Source organism: Nelumbo nucifera, chromosome 4, assembly GCF_055504915.1.
Source record: "Nelumbo nucifera cultivar China Antique chromosome 4, China Antique-T2T, whole genome shotgun sequence".
Lineage (NCBI taxonomy): Eukaryota > Viridiplantae > Streptophyta > Magnoliopsida > Proteales > Nelumbonaceae > Nelumbo > Nelumbo nucifera.
The window spans coordinates 13,559,581-13,575,995 of NC_142652.1; the positions used below are offsets into that span (position 1 = coordinate 13,559,581).

Below are 16,415 nucleotides of genomic sequence, written 5' to 3' on the forward strand. Positions count from 1 at the left end.
TCAATAGAAACCTAGTTTTCTACTTTGCATTCCCTTTTTTGTTTTTTTTTTTTTCAGTTTGTTTAAAATGGTAAAACCATTACTAGTGTAAGACTTATTTAGGTTATTGAGGACCTTTTTGGAAACCTTATCGAGTTTATTTCCCATTATAAGTAGGTTAAGACTTAAGAGCCATTGTGTGTTAATTAAATTAAACTTAATTATATCATCTTACCTTCTAGTGTGCAAGTTATGAACTCTGTTGTATTAAGTACATATGTAGCAGATGCAGATAAAAAATGGGGTAAAACTACTTTCCTATATATGTTTTAAGTTTTCTTTTTTTTTTTTTTTACATATATGCTTTTAATTTCTCAAAAGTTTTGAAGTGGAGATAATCTTATGTTCTATGATGGTTCAACTCGATTTGGTTCACCCTTCTTTACAATTTACAATACAATTATGATTTCGGAAACATTGTATATGATGTGCATACTTATCACCTTAACTTAAGAAAAAGAAAAAAAAATGAAAAGTGAAATTGGGAGTATTTTTTGGCAGAAGGGAGGCTCAGGTCCTTCAATTTCACAAATTAGAGGATTGGTATCATAATACCCTGCAACTTTTGCTCTATTGGAGGAGAGGGATGGTTTAAGGGCCAATATGGAAATTTCTTCCTGGTATTGATGGAGATGTGCTCCTTTGTAAGTACAAAATCTTCCAAGCTGGTATTTGATACAAAATCTTCAGACTGGGCAAAACATTAGGACTCGCACTGTGAAAATAGAAGAGGATTTTAGAGTAGTAATGGGATGAATAAGAGGTGGCAGCAAAGGAAATTTGAACTATAGGAATACCATGAGAGAGATTAAATCTGCAAAAAGGAATGCGAGCATCACATACTTTTGGCTGCATAGATCAGGAAATGGGCTCCTTGATACCTGGGCTAAAGAGGGTGTACTATCCTTGGGGGAATTTATGTTTAAATTGGGGCAGACATCTAAGGCTCTAAGCTCCAATATAACTAAAATGTTCTGGTGATGATATTACGATTGGGCTACATGGCTGTTTGTACATATTTTCTTTCTTTTAGTCAATGCAATTTATAGTTACCAGATGGGTGGGCTTGGGCTACCTGAGACCTCAACCCAAGCTGGAGTCAGGCCTAGTCTGAAACCTGAGGCGCTGTTCGAGAGGGCTGAGCTGAAGATTCAGCTAAGCTGGTTCAGCTGCTTTGAAGCATGAACACCTTTAAAAGCATGAACTTCTTGTATAACAATAAAAAAGTATGTAGACACCCCCCAGTGGAACACACTGACTCAAAGAACCAAATTTCCTTCAACCGCCACTAATCCTCCCCCTCAAACACCTCCTGCCCAACATCATCTTCATTCCAAATTTCTCCTCTCTCCCCTGTTACATTTTTCTTCATCTGCTCTTCCTTTCTACTCCTCTCAAACTTCTCAAACGCTTTTCTAGCAAACTCCTCTCCACCCCAAAAGAACAAACCAAGGCTTTTTCCCCACCTGAGCGCCTCTTTCTACAATTTTTTCTCAAGGTGCAAAGCTTCAATCTTTTCCACCTTTATTAAACTATGGTTGGCATCTCTCCAGGTCATCTCATTCCTTTCACCACAATTTTGTTTTCCTCTTGAGTTGAGTCAACCCTTAGAGATCTTGACTTGAGTAGATCAAGATGGCCCCCCCCTCTCCCTCCCCCCCATGAACCTCTGAATTCAACTCTTTCTTCACTCCTCTTTTCTTGTAAACCTTCTTGTACCTTTTTGTTGGACCTACCCCAATGACCCCAAGTTTCAATCTCAAGAACACCTTTTTCACATGAACTAAATGGAGCTTGCTTGAGTTACGAGGTTTCTTCAAATCCATCTCCTTACTTTCCACCTTGTCTTTTTCTTCTATCTTCCTCTTGCGCCCCACCTCCACCCCAAGTTTGCTAATCACAACTTCCTTAACTAAAGAGTTTTCAACAGGAGGAGATTATCACCCTTATCTCTAGCAACAACAACTATTTCCCTTTCAATGACACCTTTGACCGCTTTGAAGTTCTCACCCTTCTCTTCCACCTTTCCATCTTCCAATACTCCTCCTTCCAACCCGGGCTCCACACCTTCTGCTTTCTCCTTTGAGTCACACAGCAGATTTGTGACCGGAGGAGAACCGCCAACCCTAGTCGTTCGAGCTTTAACCATCTCAGCATCAGAAGACGCATGATTCTCTATTTTTCAGCATCAACACGGTTACCAGGGCCTGGAGAACATTCGAGTGAAAGTGAAACATCACTTCTGATGTTCTTGAGATCAGTATATTCCTTCATGTCAAGCCAAATAATCTTCTTCCTACCTGATCTGTCGAACTCGAAAGCCACCCAAATCCTGTCCACCTTAATTCTTCAAAGCTTAAGCGGCCTGGATCTGTTTGACACCCCAACCTTTTGAACCTAAGATGTTTAAAAGAGAGGCCAAACATCATGTTAACATGTAACCTACCCAGACGGTTGTTTCTCTGAGGCCCAAAAAACCACTTCCTTGAAAAATAGTCCTCACTCAAACCTTCAACAAGTCACGTGGCCCAACTTAAAAAGTTGGAAATATTTTGCGAGCTAACTTCAACTCCCGAGTCCTCTTCCTCCCTCTTCTCAAGTTTATCAATCACATGTCCCTTTGTTTCGCATGGCACATCATCATTTTTAGCAATTAGATTAAGAATACCCACCCTTTCATTCAAATAGGCCCCACTCCCTTCACAAAACTTCAAGACTTTACCCTTCTCATTAACTCTTCTCCCCGTCGAGCCCCCCCCCAAGCATTACATTCTAAAATTCCAGGATTGTCTTCATCTTCAATCTCCTTTCCTTTGTCGAACTGACCTTTCGGCTCCCTAGCTATCTCCTTGAGTGGACGACACCTCTCACCGCCAATCACCCTCCCCAAACCCATGTTATCAACCCACATCAGTGGGTACCACTACGATTCTTAAATTACATAACTCTCCAGCAAATCATAAGGACAAGGGGTGTGCCCCCTTTATCAAAAATAGTTAGGATTGTGCCTCCTTTGTCAAAAATGTGATTTTCCCAAATCTCCCCCTTTTTATTGCATTAATCTTTCTTTGTTGCTTATCAAAAAGAAAGAGTTGGATTGGTCTGTTGTATTGTAGTCTTTCTATGTTATAATTTTAATAAATCCACTTTTGCTACCTATGAAAAAAATATGGGCATTGTGGTGGTTACCTTTCTTTATTTATAATGGCTCTTCACACCTAGAGTTTAGAGCCTAGTGTGCCTGAATCTATCAAAAGACTGTTTTTTTCCTCCACTGGCAGTCTCTAATAGGTTCATAAAGCTTGTTTTCATTACCATTGCTTTTATTTTGTTTTGGCGAGTATATTCTCATATAATTTAATTTCTATTTTCTGCACTGCATATTGTTTATATTGTCATTTTTTGCCTATCAATTTTCTCTTAAACTTTAATGAACTTCCAGACCACTTATTTGCATGGTTTCATTAATTTTAAATTAATATTGTCTACTTCTAATTGTTATGTCCTTTAACATTTCAGAATACTGAAACTCAAGGGTCATTGCATGCATATGAGCTTGAGGTGCCTAAAGAGCATACTGGTATGCAACTGTAGCTTCCTTCTACTTTCTTTTACTTTTTAGTTGGTAAGCACCGGGATATATGTATGCTGTTGTATTAAGAGAATACTGAACTGGTTTGTGGCAACTTGAAGTCCATAGTTCTTTCACTTTTCATAATTTATTTTCATGTTTTCTTGGTAACAGTGGAAAATATGTTAAGACAAAAAATGGAGTGTAGACAAGTAGAATGAACCCCCCTCCCCCACCCCCTCCAAAAAAAAAAAAAAAAAAGAAAAAACCACCACATGCACACACACAAAAAAATACACACTAAAGAGATCACAGAACATGCACCTACTCCCACCCTGTGGCTACTGAGCCATGTCAATGCAAGCAATCTTAAAAGGAGTGTCTCGCACAAATAAAGATCCAAAATAGAAAAAGGTTAAGTTTCAACTTCTGAGTCCTTATGAACCAAATGCCAAGAGATAACCATGCTGTTGTACCTTCATAGAACCATTTTCTTTTGTCTAGGAATTTTGTTGAGTAACTTCTTTCTCCATGCTGCTCATTTGACAGGAAAGCCACTGATGTCCACATTATCCCCTTTTGCTATGAAGTCAACATGATTTGAATTAGTGTTACTTGTATTGCTTATGTTTCCTAGATATAGGAAGGACATGGCTGCATATGGTATCGGATATAATATTTACACTAAAAATTGAAGTATCCAACATGATCTGACACCCTTGTACAGGGTCCTGGTATCATAGGCCATTTTGACTATTTTCTTTTTTCATCAACTATAGAGTCTCTGTGTGTGTGTGCTTCCCTACCTGGGGGGGGATCTTTCAGGTAGATGTAATGTATTATGCTGGATATAGTTGTCCTTTACAGGCTCAACTTCTAGACTTGTACTTGGAGGTCAGTATCAGATATAATATTGACTTTTCTAGGTTGATCATTTTGTTTTTATGCATTTCTCTGTCCTATTGTTCTTATTCTTTTTGTCTTCAAGTAGTTCACCTTATGGTTGTCTTAGCACTAAAAAATTATAAAAATAGTGATTGAAGAGAAGAAAGCAAGAAGAATAGACGGATACAAGAAGAAAAGAGTAAGAGAAGAGGGAAAAAGAGTTGGCCCACTCTTAAACTTTATATATTTAGCTCTTTAAATGTGATGAAATTACATCAATGCCCTTGTTAGGTAATAATAAGAAAAACATACATAGCTTTTCTACTGATTCCTACAGATTGCTCAACATTTGTTCCCATTGCATTGAAGTTTCTCCAGTAATAGAAGTAATTTTACTGCTGTCTGTCACTCCTGCCCTTTAACTCTTGGCCTTAGTTATTTGTATCCTTGAATGTTAGAAGCAGTGCAGCATGTCTTTTATGTTTTAATTGTCTTGCACTAGTTATTGTTAGTCTTTTATAATCTTAAAGGGAAAACTTTATATTGGTTTGTCATTTAACTTCCAGTTTGATTTTGTGTTTCATTCCATATTCCATTTTTTCTTTGAAAATAAAATACCAATGTTTGATTGCATCATTCGCTTTTCCTCTTTGTGCAGATTTCTCTTCCATCATTAAGAGACTAGAAGATATTTTGCCTATCTTGGTCAACTGTTTCCAAGATTTCATTCCATTAGTTCACCCAATGTCATCTCTTGATGCACAGTCATTTGATTGCATGCTATACTTACTTCGGAGCATAGATCTTTCAGTCAAGTTTTTTCTTTATGGGATTGATAAGCATCAAACAGATTTTGGAGTAACAAAGCCTACATATAATGAGAAGGATATGCCGGTGTGGGGAGAGATTGCAACACCAGTGTTTTTGAGGAAATTTTTGGAAGTGTTTCCCCTTAACCAACTTCATAACACTTCAGGAAAAGTGGGTGAATTTCTTTTTCTGAGACTGCTTTATTATTTTTGCAATTTGCATTTGGGTTGCTAATTTCTGTTTAATTGTAACCCAACACATAGGATTTATATGCACTTTCAACAATTTCTGTATATTCCAAAGTCCAAAGCTATCTGCATCCATTTAGTAATACTCAGGCGTCTCCCTCCATCTCTACCTACTCATAACCCAAGGAAAATATCATTCTGAATCCCAAATTGGCATGAAAATTTCTACACTAGTGAAGCCTTTATCACCTATCCAGCTAGTAAACACCAATGAAATCCCCCTTTTTTAAATATCTGTTATTATTGGCAGTCTTTTTTGCTTGTTGCTTTGTCTATTCAGGCATTTTAGTTTTACCCCTGTATTGGAATTGATGATTAGACCTCTCTCTCAGTGGTCAGTGCTGCTAACTTATTCTTCTAATACTGGTAACTTATTAAAACTTCTTCTGTTGGGTCATGAATGCACTCACATGTAATATTGGCAAGTTTGATGTGTACCATTTATATAGTGACACAATTGCTTTGATAATTCTTTTGCCTCATGGCAGGATGAAGACAAATTCTTTATCTTGAACATTGAGATTACAGAAATCTTTCTGCACTCTAATGAATGGATCTTTACTTCTGCCATTTTAATGGAAAGGTTCCTGGAATTTATAGAAAATCTGCTGTCTGGGAAGGTCTGCTACTTACGCTTCATCTTTCCTGTTAAAGTCATGGCATTACATGCTTGTCAGTTAAAAAACAATTGTTTTTTCTTTTAATAAATTTTCCTTTGCTATAAAAAATAATAGTGATTACATCACTGTTACTAGTTATACCCATTCTCACTGTTTTAACCTTGTTTATTCATCATACGCATTGATTTAATGATATTATATAATATTATTTTGCAGATTCGCTTTAATTCAAGGTCTGGTAAAGCACTGCAAGAAAAACATTTAACTTCACTACTTCCATTTATTCCAAGGCTTGTATCACTAGTGGCAAACACTTGGAAGTCGCGCCTTCTACAGGTTTGGCTTCTTTATCCAGAATTCATTCTTCTTAAAATCTGGACTTCTTGATGACATTGAGTATTGAATATGACATCTTCGTTTCTTTTAAAGGAAATGACACTGCCAGGTTCCAGCAATTAATTGGGTGTTAATCTTTTAATCTGTAACATATTCTTTTAGATTTGATAATCAATATGTATTTGCATCACATTCCTGTCATTTTATTCTTGATCTTCATTTTCAATTTTCTTGAAGTTCCCTTTGAAAACATATACATATTTGAAGATACAATTAAAGTTATTAAACCTTTCCGCTGCAGGCATTTACTATGGCATTCAAGGATTGTAAACCAGAGTCTACATTGAATTTGGCTTTCCTTTCTGCAATAGAAGAAATGCTACTTCCTGTAAACTCCCTCTCCTATACTTTTTAAAGAAATGATTTCTCTTAGCTTCCTTACAACTCATAGGAGGTGAATATACTATGAAAGTATGAATCTTACTTTCATTTAGGGCCCGTTTGGTTCACAGGAATAGGGGTCTGGAATTGGAATAGGAATGGGCCATTCCGATTCCAACTATTTGGTTGGGCAGACTTGGAATCCCATTCCCATTCCTGGTGGAATGGCATTCCCCCATTTGAGATAATGGCCATTCCCTCCCTCTCCCTTGGGAATGAAATTCCATTCCAGCTGATTTCAATTCCCATTCCGATTCCAATCTGAACCAAACAGACTATGGGAATATACCATTCCGGTTCTGATTCTGATGGATTTTGATTCCGATTCCAATCGTGAACGAAACGGACCTTTAGCCTTTTCTCCTATTTTTCTATATGAGAATCATTGAACTGTTTGGCATGTAAACCAGTGACAACATATAGAATATGTGTATGTTTCCATCACTTACTTTTTTTCTTTCCTTCCACTACAAAGTCAAAGAGGCAGGGCATACTGTTATTAGATGCAAGTGAACCAGAGATATTAGACCATCAGATTACTTGGATACGCGAGCTTCCAGTTTTGCTGGTTCGTCTGGGTGATACACTGTCTTCATTGTCTAAGGTTTGCATTTACATTACAACATTAATTTCAATGTTTCAATTGGGAAATATAGCCCTTCATCTTCCTAGATACATGTGCATTTTGAATTGCTGAATCTGGCTGGAAAGATTGAGGGACGATGTCTTTTTTTGTTGCAGATTTATTTTTTTGTTTTTTTCACTTCATTTTTAGTTCATAAATAAATCGTTTTTTCCTTTTAGTATTGAATGCAAAATGTTCTTTGTAGGTTATATTGCATCTTCTACTTCGCCTTGGACAATATGCTCCTATGAACTCCTCCCTTGCTTGGGAATATGATATCATGCAACATACATTAGGAGAATTCTATAGTATGTGTCTAGATGATGGTAAGATCAAAGCAATAAACTAGGTCAATTATTATATGCATCATATAAGTGAGTTTTTCTTGCCTTCTTGCCTTATTGGTTAGACTTCTCTTTTTGCAGGAAGCATATTATATGGTCCTTTCATGAAGCTCCCCAAAGACTGTCAGGAACTTTCTGTTTGTTGTCTATATTACTTCTCCAGTTTGGATTCACTTTTGCTTAGATCATTAGTATATTGTTGTTTGTGTAAGTATTAGCTGTCTTTTGATCCACTCTGTTTCCACATAGATTTGGTGTACTATGTTTCTCTTTTCTTCCATGGCCTTCTTTGATAAAATACTATATATGAGTCAAACAGTGTTTTTTATTTGGATATTTTCTTTTATGTTCCATTTCTTTAATAGAATTTCCGTCCCTTGTTATTGTCAATAAAAACATGTAAAAATAGAAAAAAATTCTACAAAACATGTTCCATCAAACAGTATGTTGATGCTCTACAAATTGTTGGGACTTTCTTAGTTTCTTATTACTAATCTAGTTAGTTTATTTAACTTCATTTCTAGCTGCCTCTTTACTTTTGGTTCCCTTTCTGCAAGACTATCATTTGCTTGCTTATGGTTTGTTTTTGTATTCTCATTGCTTCAATGCCACTTCATTGCAGGTGATAATTTGGAACCATCTGTATTGTTTCGAATTATAGATGTTCTCCACTCAGCTTATAAAATTGGACATCTCCAGCTCGTGGATTTAATCAGTTTCTTTGTCACCTTAGTTGCACGTTGGAAGGTTTTGCCTGGTAATTTGAATCCGTTTTTGTGGCATGGTTCTAAATTTCAAAATTGCTAGAAATATTCTCTTTGCTTTGGGTGTATATTGATTCCTTACAAATATCACCAATTTATTAGCAAATTAGGGAAAATTGAGGAAAGATTGGGCAAGCATGGTTGAAGCATAATTTTTCACAGATCGGAAAATATGGAAAATGGGGATATATTTTTAACTATCACTTGATATCTTGAAGCATCTGCAAAAATAAGGGAAAATGTTAAAAGGTTAGGGAAGGAATGAAAATTATAATGAAACTCCAAAAATCAAAATGTATCCTGGGATCCTGCATGGTGACTGCCAATGTTTTGGAGTAGGACCCCTCCAACGGGATAGTCAAATTTAACTTTGTTGGATGCTGTTTTGGGAACCTGGGGCCATCAGAAGTGGAAGGGTCTTTTAGAGATTATGAGGATCAGATTTTGCTGCTATACTCATGATCATAGTTACCCTTTTTTTTGGTTTTTTCATTTTGAGTCTGGGTTTGTAGTTCATAATTTTCCAGTCATAAAAGAACCCAGCTGATGAAGGGTAAGCAGCTTAATTTTTTTTTTTTTTTTTTGAAATTGAAGGTAAAAGAAGAAATGGATATAGTGGTAGTGTTCTTTGGTTGACTTGCCATTTGTAGATGCACCACATATCTTGCCTTAATCAGATTGTTTGATTGGAAAAAGAAAATTCAATCATTAACATAAAGAAATTTTGAAGAAAAGTGATTGGCCAAAGAGTTGCGAAGCCAGCTATGTTGTATGGAGCAGAGTATTTGGCAGTCAAGAGACAACATGTCTAGAAAATGAATGTGGCAGAAATGTGAATGCTAAGATGGATGAGTGGAAAAACTAGAAAGGATAAGATTAGGAATGACGCTATTCGTGGGAACCTAGGAGTAGCTCCAATAGGTGATAAAATGAGAGAGTACACTAAGATGGTTTGTGCACGCTCATAGTAGTCCACCAACTGCAGCAGTTAGAAGAAGTGATTTGTTACACATTGAAGGGGCTAGAAGTGTTTTGGGTAGACCAAAAAGGACACGAGTATAAGTAGTAAGAAATTATTTAAGCACTAATAATTTAGCAGTGGATATGGCTTTAAATAGAATGGACTGGCAAGACGGGATTCGTGTTGCCAACTCCATATAGTTGGGATAGGGCATGGATGATGATGAAAAATTGAAGAAAAGTACCATTAATTGGGTTTTGCCTCTAAAATTGAGCTTTTTAACTTGTAGATTGCCAGATTGATTAGTTTTAGTGAGAAAGACACATGGAGTAGCCGATTCAAGAGTATAGTTAAAAAATCTAAGTCCCTCCTCCAAAAGAAATGGATCTGATTCTTTTTAAATGTATCTTGCAGATGGCTGTGTTTCAAGCTAAGAGAAGTTAACAAAATCTCCCATTTTTGCCAGAACCTGAAAAAATGCACATAAAATTTTTAAAATATCTGTGATATTTCAGAACACTTGATGCATATATTGGCATTCATCGGGAAAAATACTGAAGTTTTCTTTTGTTTGAGATTTGTAAAACCCATGATGTTTTGCCATGTAAATACTCTCATCTGAAGCAACAACATAACCATTTCCAAATGTCTTGGTGAACCAAATATGATAATTGCAGAGTTTAAAAAATTTTATATACCTTAACTCCAAGTTGAAACCTTTGCAGGAAGGCTTTATACTCATGTGGAGAATGCTAAAAAGATATCAAACCGCGAAACTTTTAAGGCCATAACTGGTGCAGTCTGCTCTTGTCTCCGTCAGATGGGTGATGATGCTCTAATATTTCAAATAGTGCAGAGAGTTATACTTGATGAAATAGTGAGCTAACTGTGCTATCTGTATTTTATATGCTTCATTCCATTTTTCTTATATACATCATGCTCTTAATCATCATACTTGAGAGAGCACTTTTTAAGCACAAGATTTTTCCACTTAGTTTACTCATTTTGCATATCAGATACTTCATTTGCCGGTGGGGATTATTTCTACTGCAATTTGGGATCTCTAATGGTGCTCTTTTTTTCCCCAGCCCCTCAATCCACCTATTGACAACCTGTGTGGAATGCTAAGGTTGCTTGTTATACTGGACTCCAGACCAACGAAACTTTCAGAGCAAAGTATAATCATTCTAAGCAATTCCATTTCAGAATACTTGATTGATGCTGCTTCTGTAAGTGTTATCTCGTCACCTATAATCTCTAGTTATACAGTAGGTTTTCAATTGTGTTGCTGCCTTGCATGCAAAGTCTTTTTCTTAAACAGGAGCATATTCCCTCAACTCCTCTCTGTGGGGCTCATGCTGGCAATATAGTAATTCTTACCTAGACCTCCATTAGATTTTCATAATGCAAATGAAGGTTATTCTAATTTTTGTTTGGGAAAAAATTACCTCCAGATTTCTTTCTGATTGGCCACATCTTGGTGCTTGTGCATAATGTCACCAGCATATCTACAAGAACAGGATGACCAAAATAAACTAACAAAAAAGGGGGCAAACAATTCCACACTTCAAAATTTCTGTTAATTCCCCCCACAGTATTCTGCTCAAGGTTGTTCTTCCCTTTTAGAGAATAAAACCTATTCAAGGACCTCACTTAACAGCTTAAGCTTTTAGGTTCAATGGTTCTTTGAGATGGTATCAGAGCCACTTTGACCAAGTGGTCTAGCGTTCGATTCTCATCACCCCCATTATAATTAATTAAGTTTCAGCACAAGGTATGGGTGGGCCTGTGCTGTCCATGCTTCAAGCCCAATGGACTTTCGTGTGAGGGGGCATTTTAGAGAATAAAACCTATTCAAGGACCTCACTTAACAGCTTAAGCTTTTAGGTTCAATGGTTCTTTGAGATTCCCAATCAATTGTGTAAATGTATTGTCTAATTTTGAGCAAATAGAATTTTCTTGTATGCTAGACCAGGTGATTGCTGCATCCTAACTCCTAAGCAGGATTTCCTTCAGCAATCAGTTGTTTATAAATGTGTTGAACTTTCTAATGCTTGCTGTGATTCTAGAGGTCCCCCCTTTCTTTTCTTCACAAAATCTTATTGGAGTCCCCAATTCTTCATGACGCTCTAATGAGTAGTTGATGTTTCTCTTGCCCCCGAGAATGCGAAGACAATATTGGTAATACTGTGATAATGAAAATGCGAGGAGTGTTAGTTAAGGGTGTGAATGGATTAAAGGAGAGATTAGAGTTTTTGCATTGTTGCCTGGTTGGGATATTTCTCGAAGCTGATCCCGATGTAAGTGATGTAGAAGATTCTGTGTTTAGAGAATGGCAAGGAAGGGGTTTAGAGAAAGTGCAAAGATTGGGGGCTTGTACATTCTTGTTTAGCTTGAGGAGAAAACGTGATATGGAAAGGGTTTTGGAATGAGAAAAAGAAGGGGTCATCAGGTCGGTAGAGCTATGGGTGGATAGGTGGAGTCCAGACTTTGGGCAACTGTCAAAGGAGAGAGACGAAGTATGGATTGACGTCTACGTCATTCCATTGCATGCTTGGAGGATAGAGACCTTCAGAGTCGTTGGAAATGCTTGTGGCAAGTTCAGATTTATCGACTTTAGAAATTGCCGATGGGAGCAAATCCAATTTTCCAAGATCTTCGTGCAAATATAGAATGCTTGGTTGATTCCAACGTTGTTGGACCTTTTTACGTTGGAGAAGTTTACCAATTGAGGATTGCAGTTGCGGGGAGGGATTAGTGCATAAACCGGAGATGCTTCACTGGAGGAGATATAACAGAAAGAAATATTTTGGAAAGAGAGGAGAAAAAGAAGAAGAAGGGAAGGGAACAGTTGTAGTTCACAGGAGAACAACCAAAAGGGGAAGTGGAAGAAAATGAAAGGGCACAGATGATTAGGGGTAAAAAGGGATATAACATTGGGGGATCCTAGTTGAATATAGAGGGTAAAGGTGGAAATTCAAAAGAAGGGGTAAAGTTCAAGTCGATTATCAGAGGTGGGCCCAGGGTTAAGAAAAACATCAAAGTAAAAAGGAGTGAAGATAGATATTTGAAAGAGAGGAATAACATTAAAAATGGGGAAGGGGAAATTAAAGAGACGAAAAGGAAAAGGGATAGTTGTAGTGGTGATGGATCAACTTCCAATAAGCTTGTTAGCTTGGGGAACAGTTGAACAAGGGAGTGGTGCAAGTAATACACCGGATTGGTAGGAAGATGACATTGGATGGTTACGTTTGCTGCACAACAAGATCCATTTATGGAGAAAAAAATTAGAAAAGGGAAGTCGGTTAAGGAACCAGAGAAAGAAAAGAAGATAACAGAAAAGGGGGATTCTCAAGCTAACGTTCAAAAGATTCAGAAGGCACATCCGAAAGGGGAAAGTGACAGTGGTGGCCCGGATTGGACGGAGGAGAGAAGAGTGAATGAGAATCACGAGGAAGGAGGAGCAGTAGCAAAGGATTTCCAGGTTGAAGAGCCGCAGGAAAAAATGAGAATGAGAGAAGGTGACATAATTGGCGAGATTGAGGAGGCGGTCTCTGGCAAAGCACAAGAAGAGTACAATGAGTCAGGAGACATCAACAAGGATCATCAGGAGGGTACTGAGAACCTTGAGATTTCTACAGAAGGATGGGGATGGTGAAAAAGTAGAAAAAGGGGAGAAGGGAAGGGGTAGTAGGGAGGGACAGCCGGAAAGTGAGGAGTCAATTAAAGGGATCGGAAAGGGGGCGGTGGAAAAGAGTAGGTGGGAGGAAGGTAGAGAGAAGACACTGGGGAGAGAGAAGAGTAGGGGATTAACCTTGATGGAAGGGGTGGATAAGAAGAAGCTTAGGACAAGGCCTCTGGAGGAAAAAGGTGAAAAAGGGGATGATGTGCAGGAGGAAATAGAAATCGATGAAACCCATGTACCTCAGAAATCTGCTGATTTGGAGAGAGTGCTTGAGACAGACATAAAGGTGACTAAAATCCTGAGACTTTTTTTCTTAAGAGGAGAGGATTTTGCAAGAAAGCTTTTGGGGAGGTAGAAGGGAAAGAAGAGGAAGAACAAGCATCAAGGGGTCAGGAAGGGACTGAGGAAGTAGAGAAGATTGAGGAGGAATAAAAAAATGAAAAGAAAAAATAAGGGGAAATGAGAACCTGCTCATGGAATGTAAGCAGTTTAAGAGATTCTGGAAGGTTTGTCAGGTGGAATTAACTCTATTTGGGATTCTGGGATGTTTTATTGCGAGGTTTTCTGTTTCAGTGGTGCTGGAACATGCTCCTTCAGGTTCAAAGGTCCTTATCTCTAATGTGTATGGGCCTAGCTTGGATAGAGATAGGGGGTTATTATGGGAGGAATTGGAGGGATTCCATGAAGCCACAGTAAGCTCATGGCTGATTGGAGGAGACTTTAATGTGGTGAGGTGAATTGGGGAAATTATGGGAGGGATAGAAGAATGTCTGTGGCAATGAGGTCTTTTAGAGATTTTATCAGTAGAAATGAATTAGAAGAGCTGGTGCCAGTAGGGTCTAAGTTCACATGGTCAAATGGGCAGGACTCACCAATTCTTAGGAGACTGGATAGATTTCTGCTGAATGGGGATTTGGACCAGATGGTGGAGAGTCTGAAAAAGAAGGGCTATCAGTTTTTTTTTTTTTTTGGATCAATAACAAGTAAACTTTATTAGAAGAAAGAGCCAAGTACAATGCAGAGGGGGGTATCAGTTTCCTAGTAGAGGCCCCCTTTGCTTGTCAGATGAGGAACCTATTACCTGCTGGTGCGCTGCAGCTTCATTAAAGTATTTGTGTCTACTTTTTCAACCTTTTTCATCATGGCTGGGTGGGATCCTAGAGGTACTGAGATCTTTGGCTGCTGGCTGAGGGTGCAAGGAAGCATCAAAGCAAAAATAATATGGAGCTGTGTTCCTTTTGCTATATGCTGGGAGGTTTGGAAGGGAAAGAAGGTAGAGAATTTTCGAGGACAAAATGAGAAGCAATAGAAATTTGGGGGCTGTCATCAGTTCAAGGATTGTTGGTTGGGTTTTAGTTTTGCCAGAATTTGAAGGCTTAAGTAAAGCAAATTTCGGAGCTGATTTTTGGAACACTTTGAGTGTTCAAGTCTATCTATGATCTTTTTGTTTCTTCTTTGGGCCTTTCTTGTAAGCGATGGGGTGACTCCTTGTCACCAGAACATTGTATCTTCCTGTTTGATTGAATGAAATTTTTTTCTTCATTGATCTTCAAAAAAAAAAAAAAAACCTAAGGCTCCTCCCATAGGCCTCTCATGTAGGAGGTAGGTCCATAAATGTTGGTTAAAATCCATACAAACCCATCTTCTTTGTTCTTGTGTCTTATCAACAAAGAGAAGGCACCTGCCAATTCCTCTAAAAATTCAAATATGCTGTCTTCCTATATTGTTATAATTCCCCCTAAAGATCCATTGATGGTAATGGATTCATTCTTTTATTTCTTCACCCATGCTTTTTTTTTGAGACAAGTTAACTGAATCTCATTAAAACGAAAAAGAGGTACACAAGGAGGTGCACATGACAAATAGGAGTAAACCCCTATTAAGGGTGGGTTCGAGCTAAGTCGAGCTGATTACTTGGCTATTTGAGCTCGGCTTGCAGAAATATTGTTTGGCTCGAGCTTGCGCTCGGTTGGAGCTAGATACTTGAGCTCGAGCTCGACTCAGTTCAAAATCTCACAAGTTCGAGCTTGAGGTCAACTGCAAGCCAATCTTTTTCTAAAAAAATTGTACATATAAAAAGTATAAACTATTATAAAAAATAAAAATATTATATATATAATATTATTATATACAATAAAAATTATCTATTTATTATACTAGGCTTGATTAGGCTTGCGAGCCTTACGAGCCAAGCTTCAATGGGCTTGAACTCGGCTCGATTAGCAAACAAGCCTGTATATCGGGCTTGAGCTCGGCTCAAAGCTCGATTTAAACAGAGTCGAGCCGAGAACGAATAACTCGTGAGAATCTCGACTCGTGGTCACCCCTAACCCTTATAGATTACACAGGAGGAATCCTATCATAGTACAAGTCCTCTAAGAGGGCACCTATTTTTGTTCACCTATGCTTTCTATTACCTATTTCTTCCAATTTTGTTTCTTGGAGCATGACATCATCTTGTGCTCCTGAGAAAGTCTTTTAGGCTTAGTTTGGAAAGAGTATAAATACAAATATGTACAATACAAAAACATACAGTTGAAAATTACACCTATGGTAATTCAGATAATGTAAGAAAAGAAGAAAGAGAGAAAGAGAAAGAAGAAGAAAGAAGTTTCAGCAATAGGTTGTGGAAGAAGAAAAGGGGAGAGAGGAAAGAAGAATACGAACCTCTCTCTCTAGCCCCCTTTCATCACTTCTATTAATAATTCTGAGTACAATTACTTGGATGCCCTTAATGGGCAGCCAGCACTAAAGAAATAATTAAAGAAAATAAAAGAAGGTCCATAACTAAGAAACATAACTTTTAAATACTACTTAAAAGAAATAAAGAACACTTAGGCCCATTTGGCCCATTCTCACTACACTCCCCCTCAATCTGAGCATAGATGTCAATCATGCCCAGTTTGCTTACATAATGTTGAAGCTTTGCCTTTGGGACTCCCTGAGTTAGAAAATCTGCTAGCTGCTCTTCGATGCAATGAAAGGTAGACACACCTCTTTTGAAGCCACTCTGTCCCGTATAAAGTGTCTGTCTACCTCAATGTGCTTAGTTCTATCATGTTGAATTGGGTTGTGAGCAATGTTAA

General features: G+C 37.8%; 1 protein-coding gene across 6 annotated transcripts in view; it reads left to right on the top strand.

Moving 5' to 3' along the window:
* LOC104607981 (ARM repeat superfamily protein) overlaps positions 1 to 16,415 on the top strand; it is a 49,375-nt gene that overhangs the window by 12,877 nt on the left and 20,083 nt on the right. For all 6 annotated transcript variants that reach the window (XM_010273788.3, XM_019199538.2, XM_010273791.3 and 3 more), the window contains 11 exons: positions 3,559 to 3,619; positions 5,154 to 5,476; positions 6,042 to 6,173; positions 6,390 to 6,509; positions 6,811 to 6,897; positions 7,426 to 7,554; positions 7,781 to 7,901; positions 8,001 to 8,126; positions 8,542 to 8,676; positions 10,370 to 10,521; positions 10,733 to 10,873. In XM_010273788.3, the coding sequence (XP_010272090.1) occupies positions 3,559 to 3,619; positions 5,154 to 5,476; positions 6,042 to 6,173; positions 6,390 to 6,509; positions 6,811 to 6,897; positions 7,426 to 7,554; positions 7,781 to 7,901; positions 8,001 to 8,126; positions 8,542 to 8,676; positions 10,370 to 10,521; positions 10,733 to 10,873 (1,527 nt within the window). The remainder of the gene's footprint in view (positions 1 to 3,558; positions 3,620 to 5,153; positions 5,477 to 6,041; positions 6,174 to 6,389; positions 6,510 to 6,810; positions 6,898 to 7,425; positions 7,555 to 7,780; positions 7,902 to 8,000; positions 8,127 to 8,541; positions 8,677 to 10,369; positions 10,522 to 10,732; positions 10,874 to 16,415) is intronic.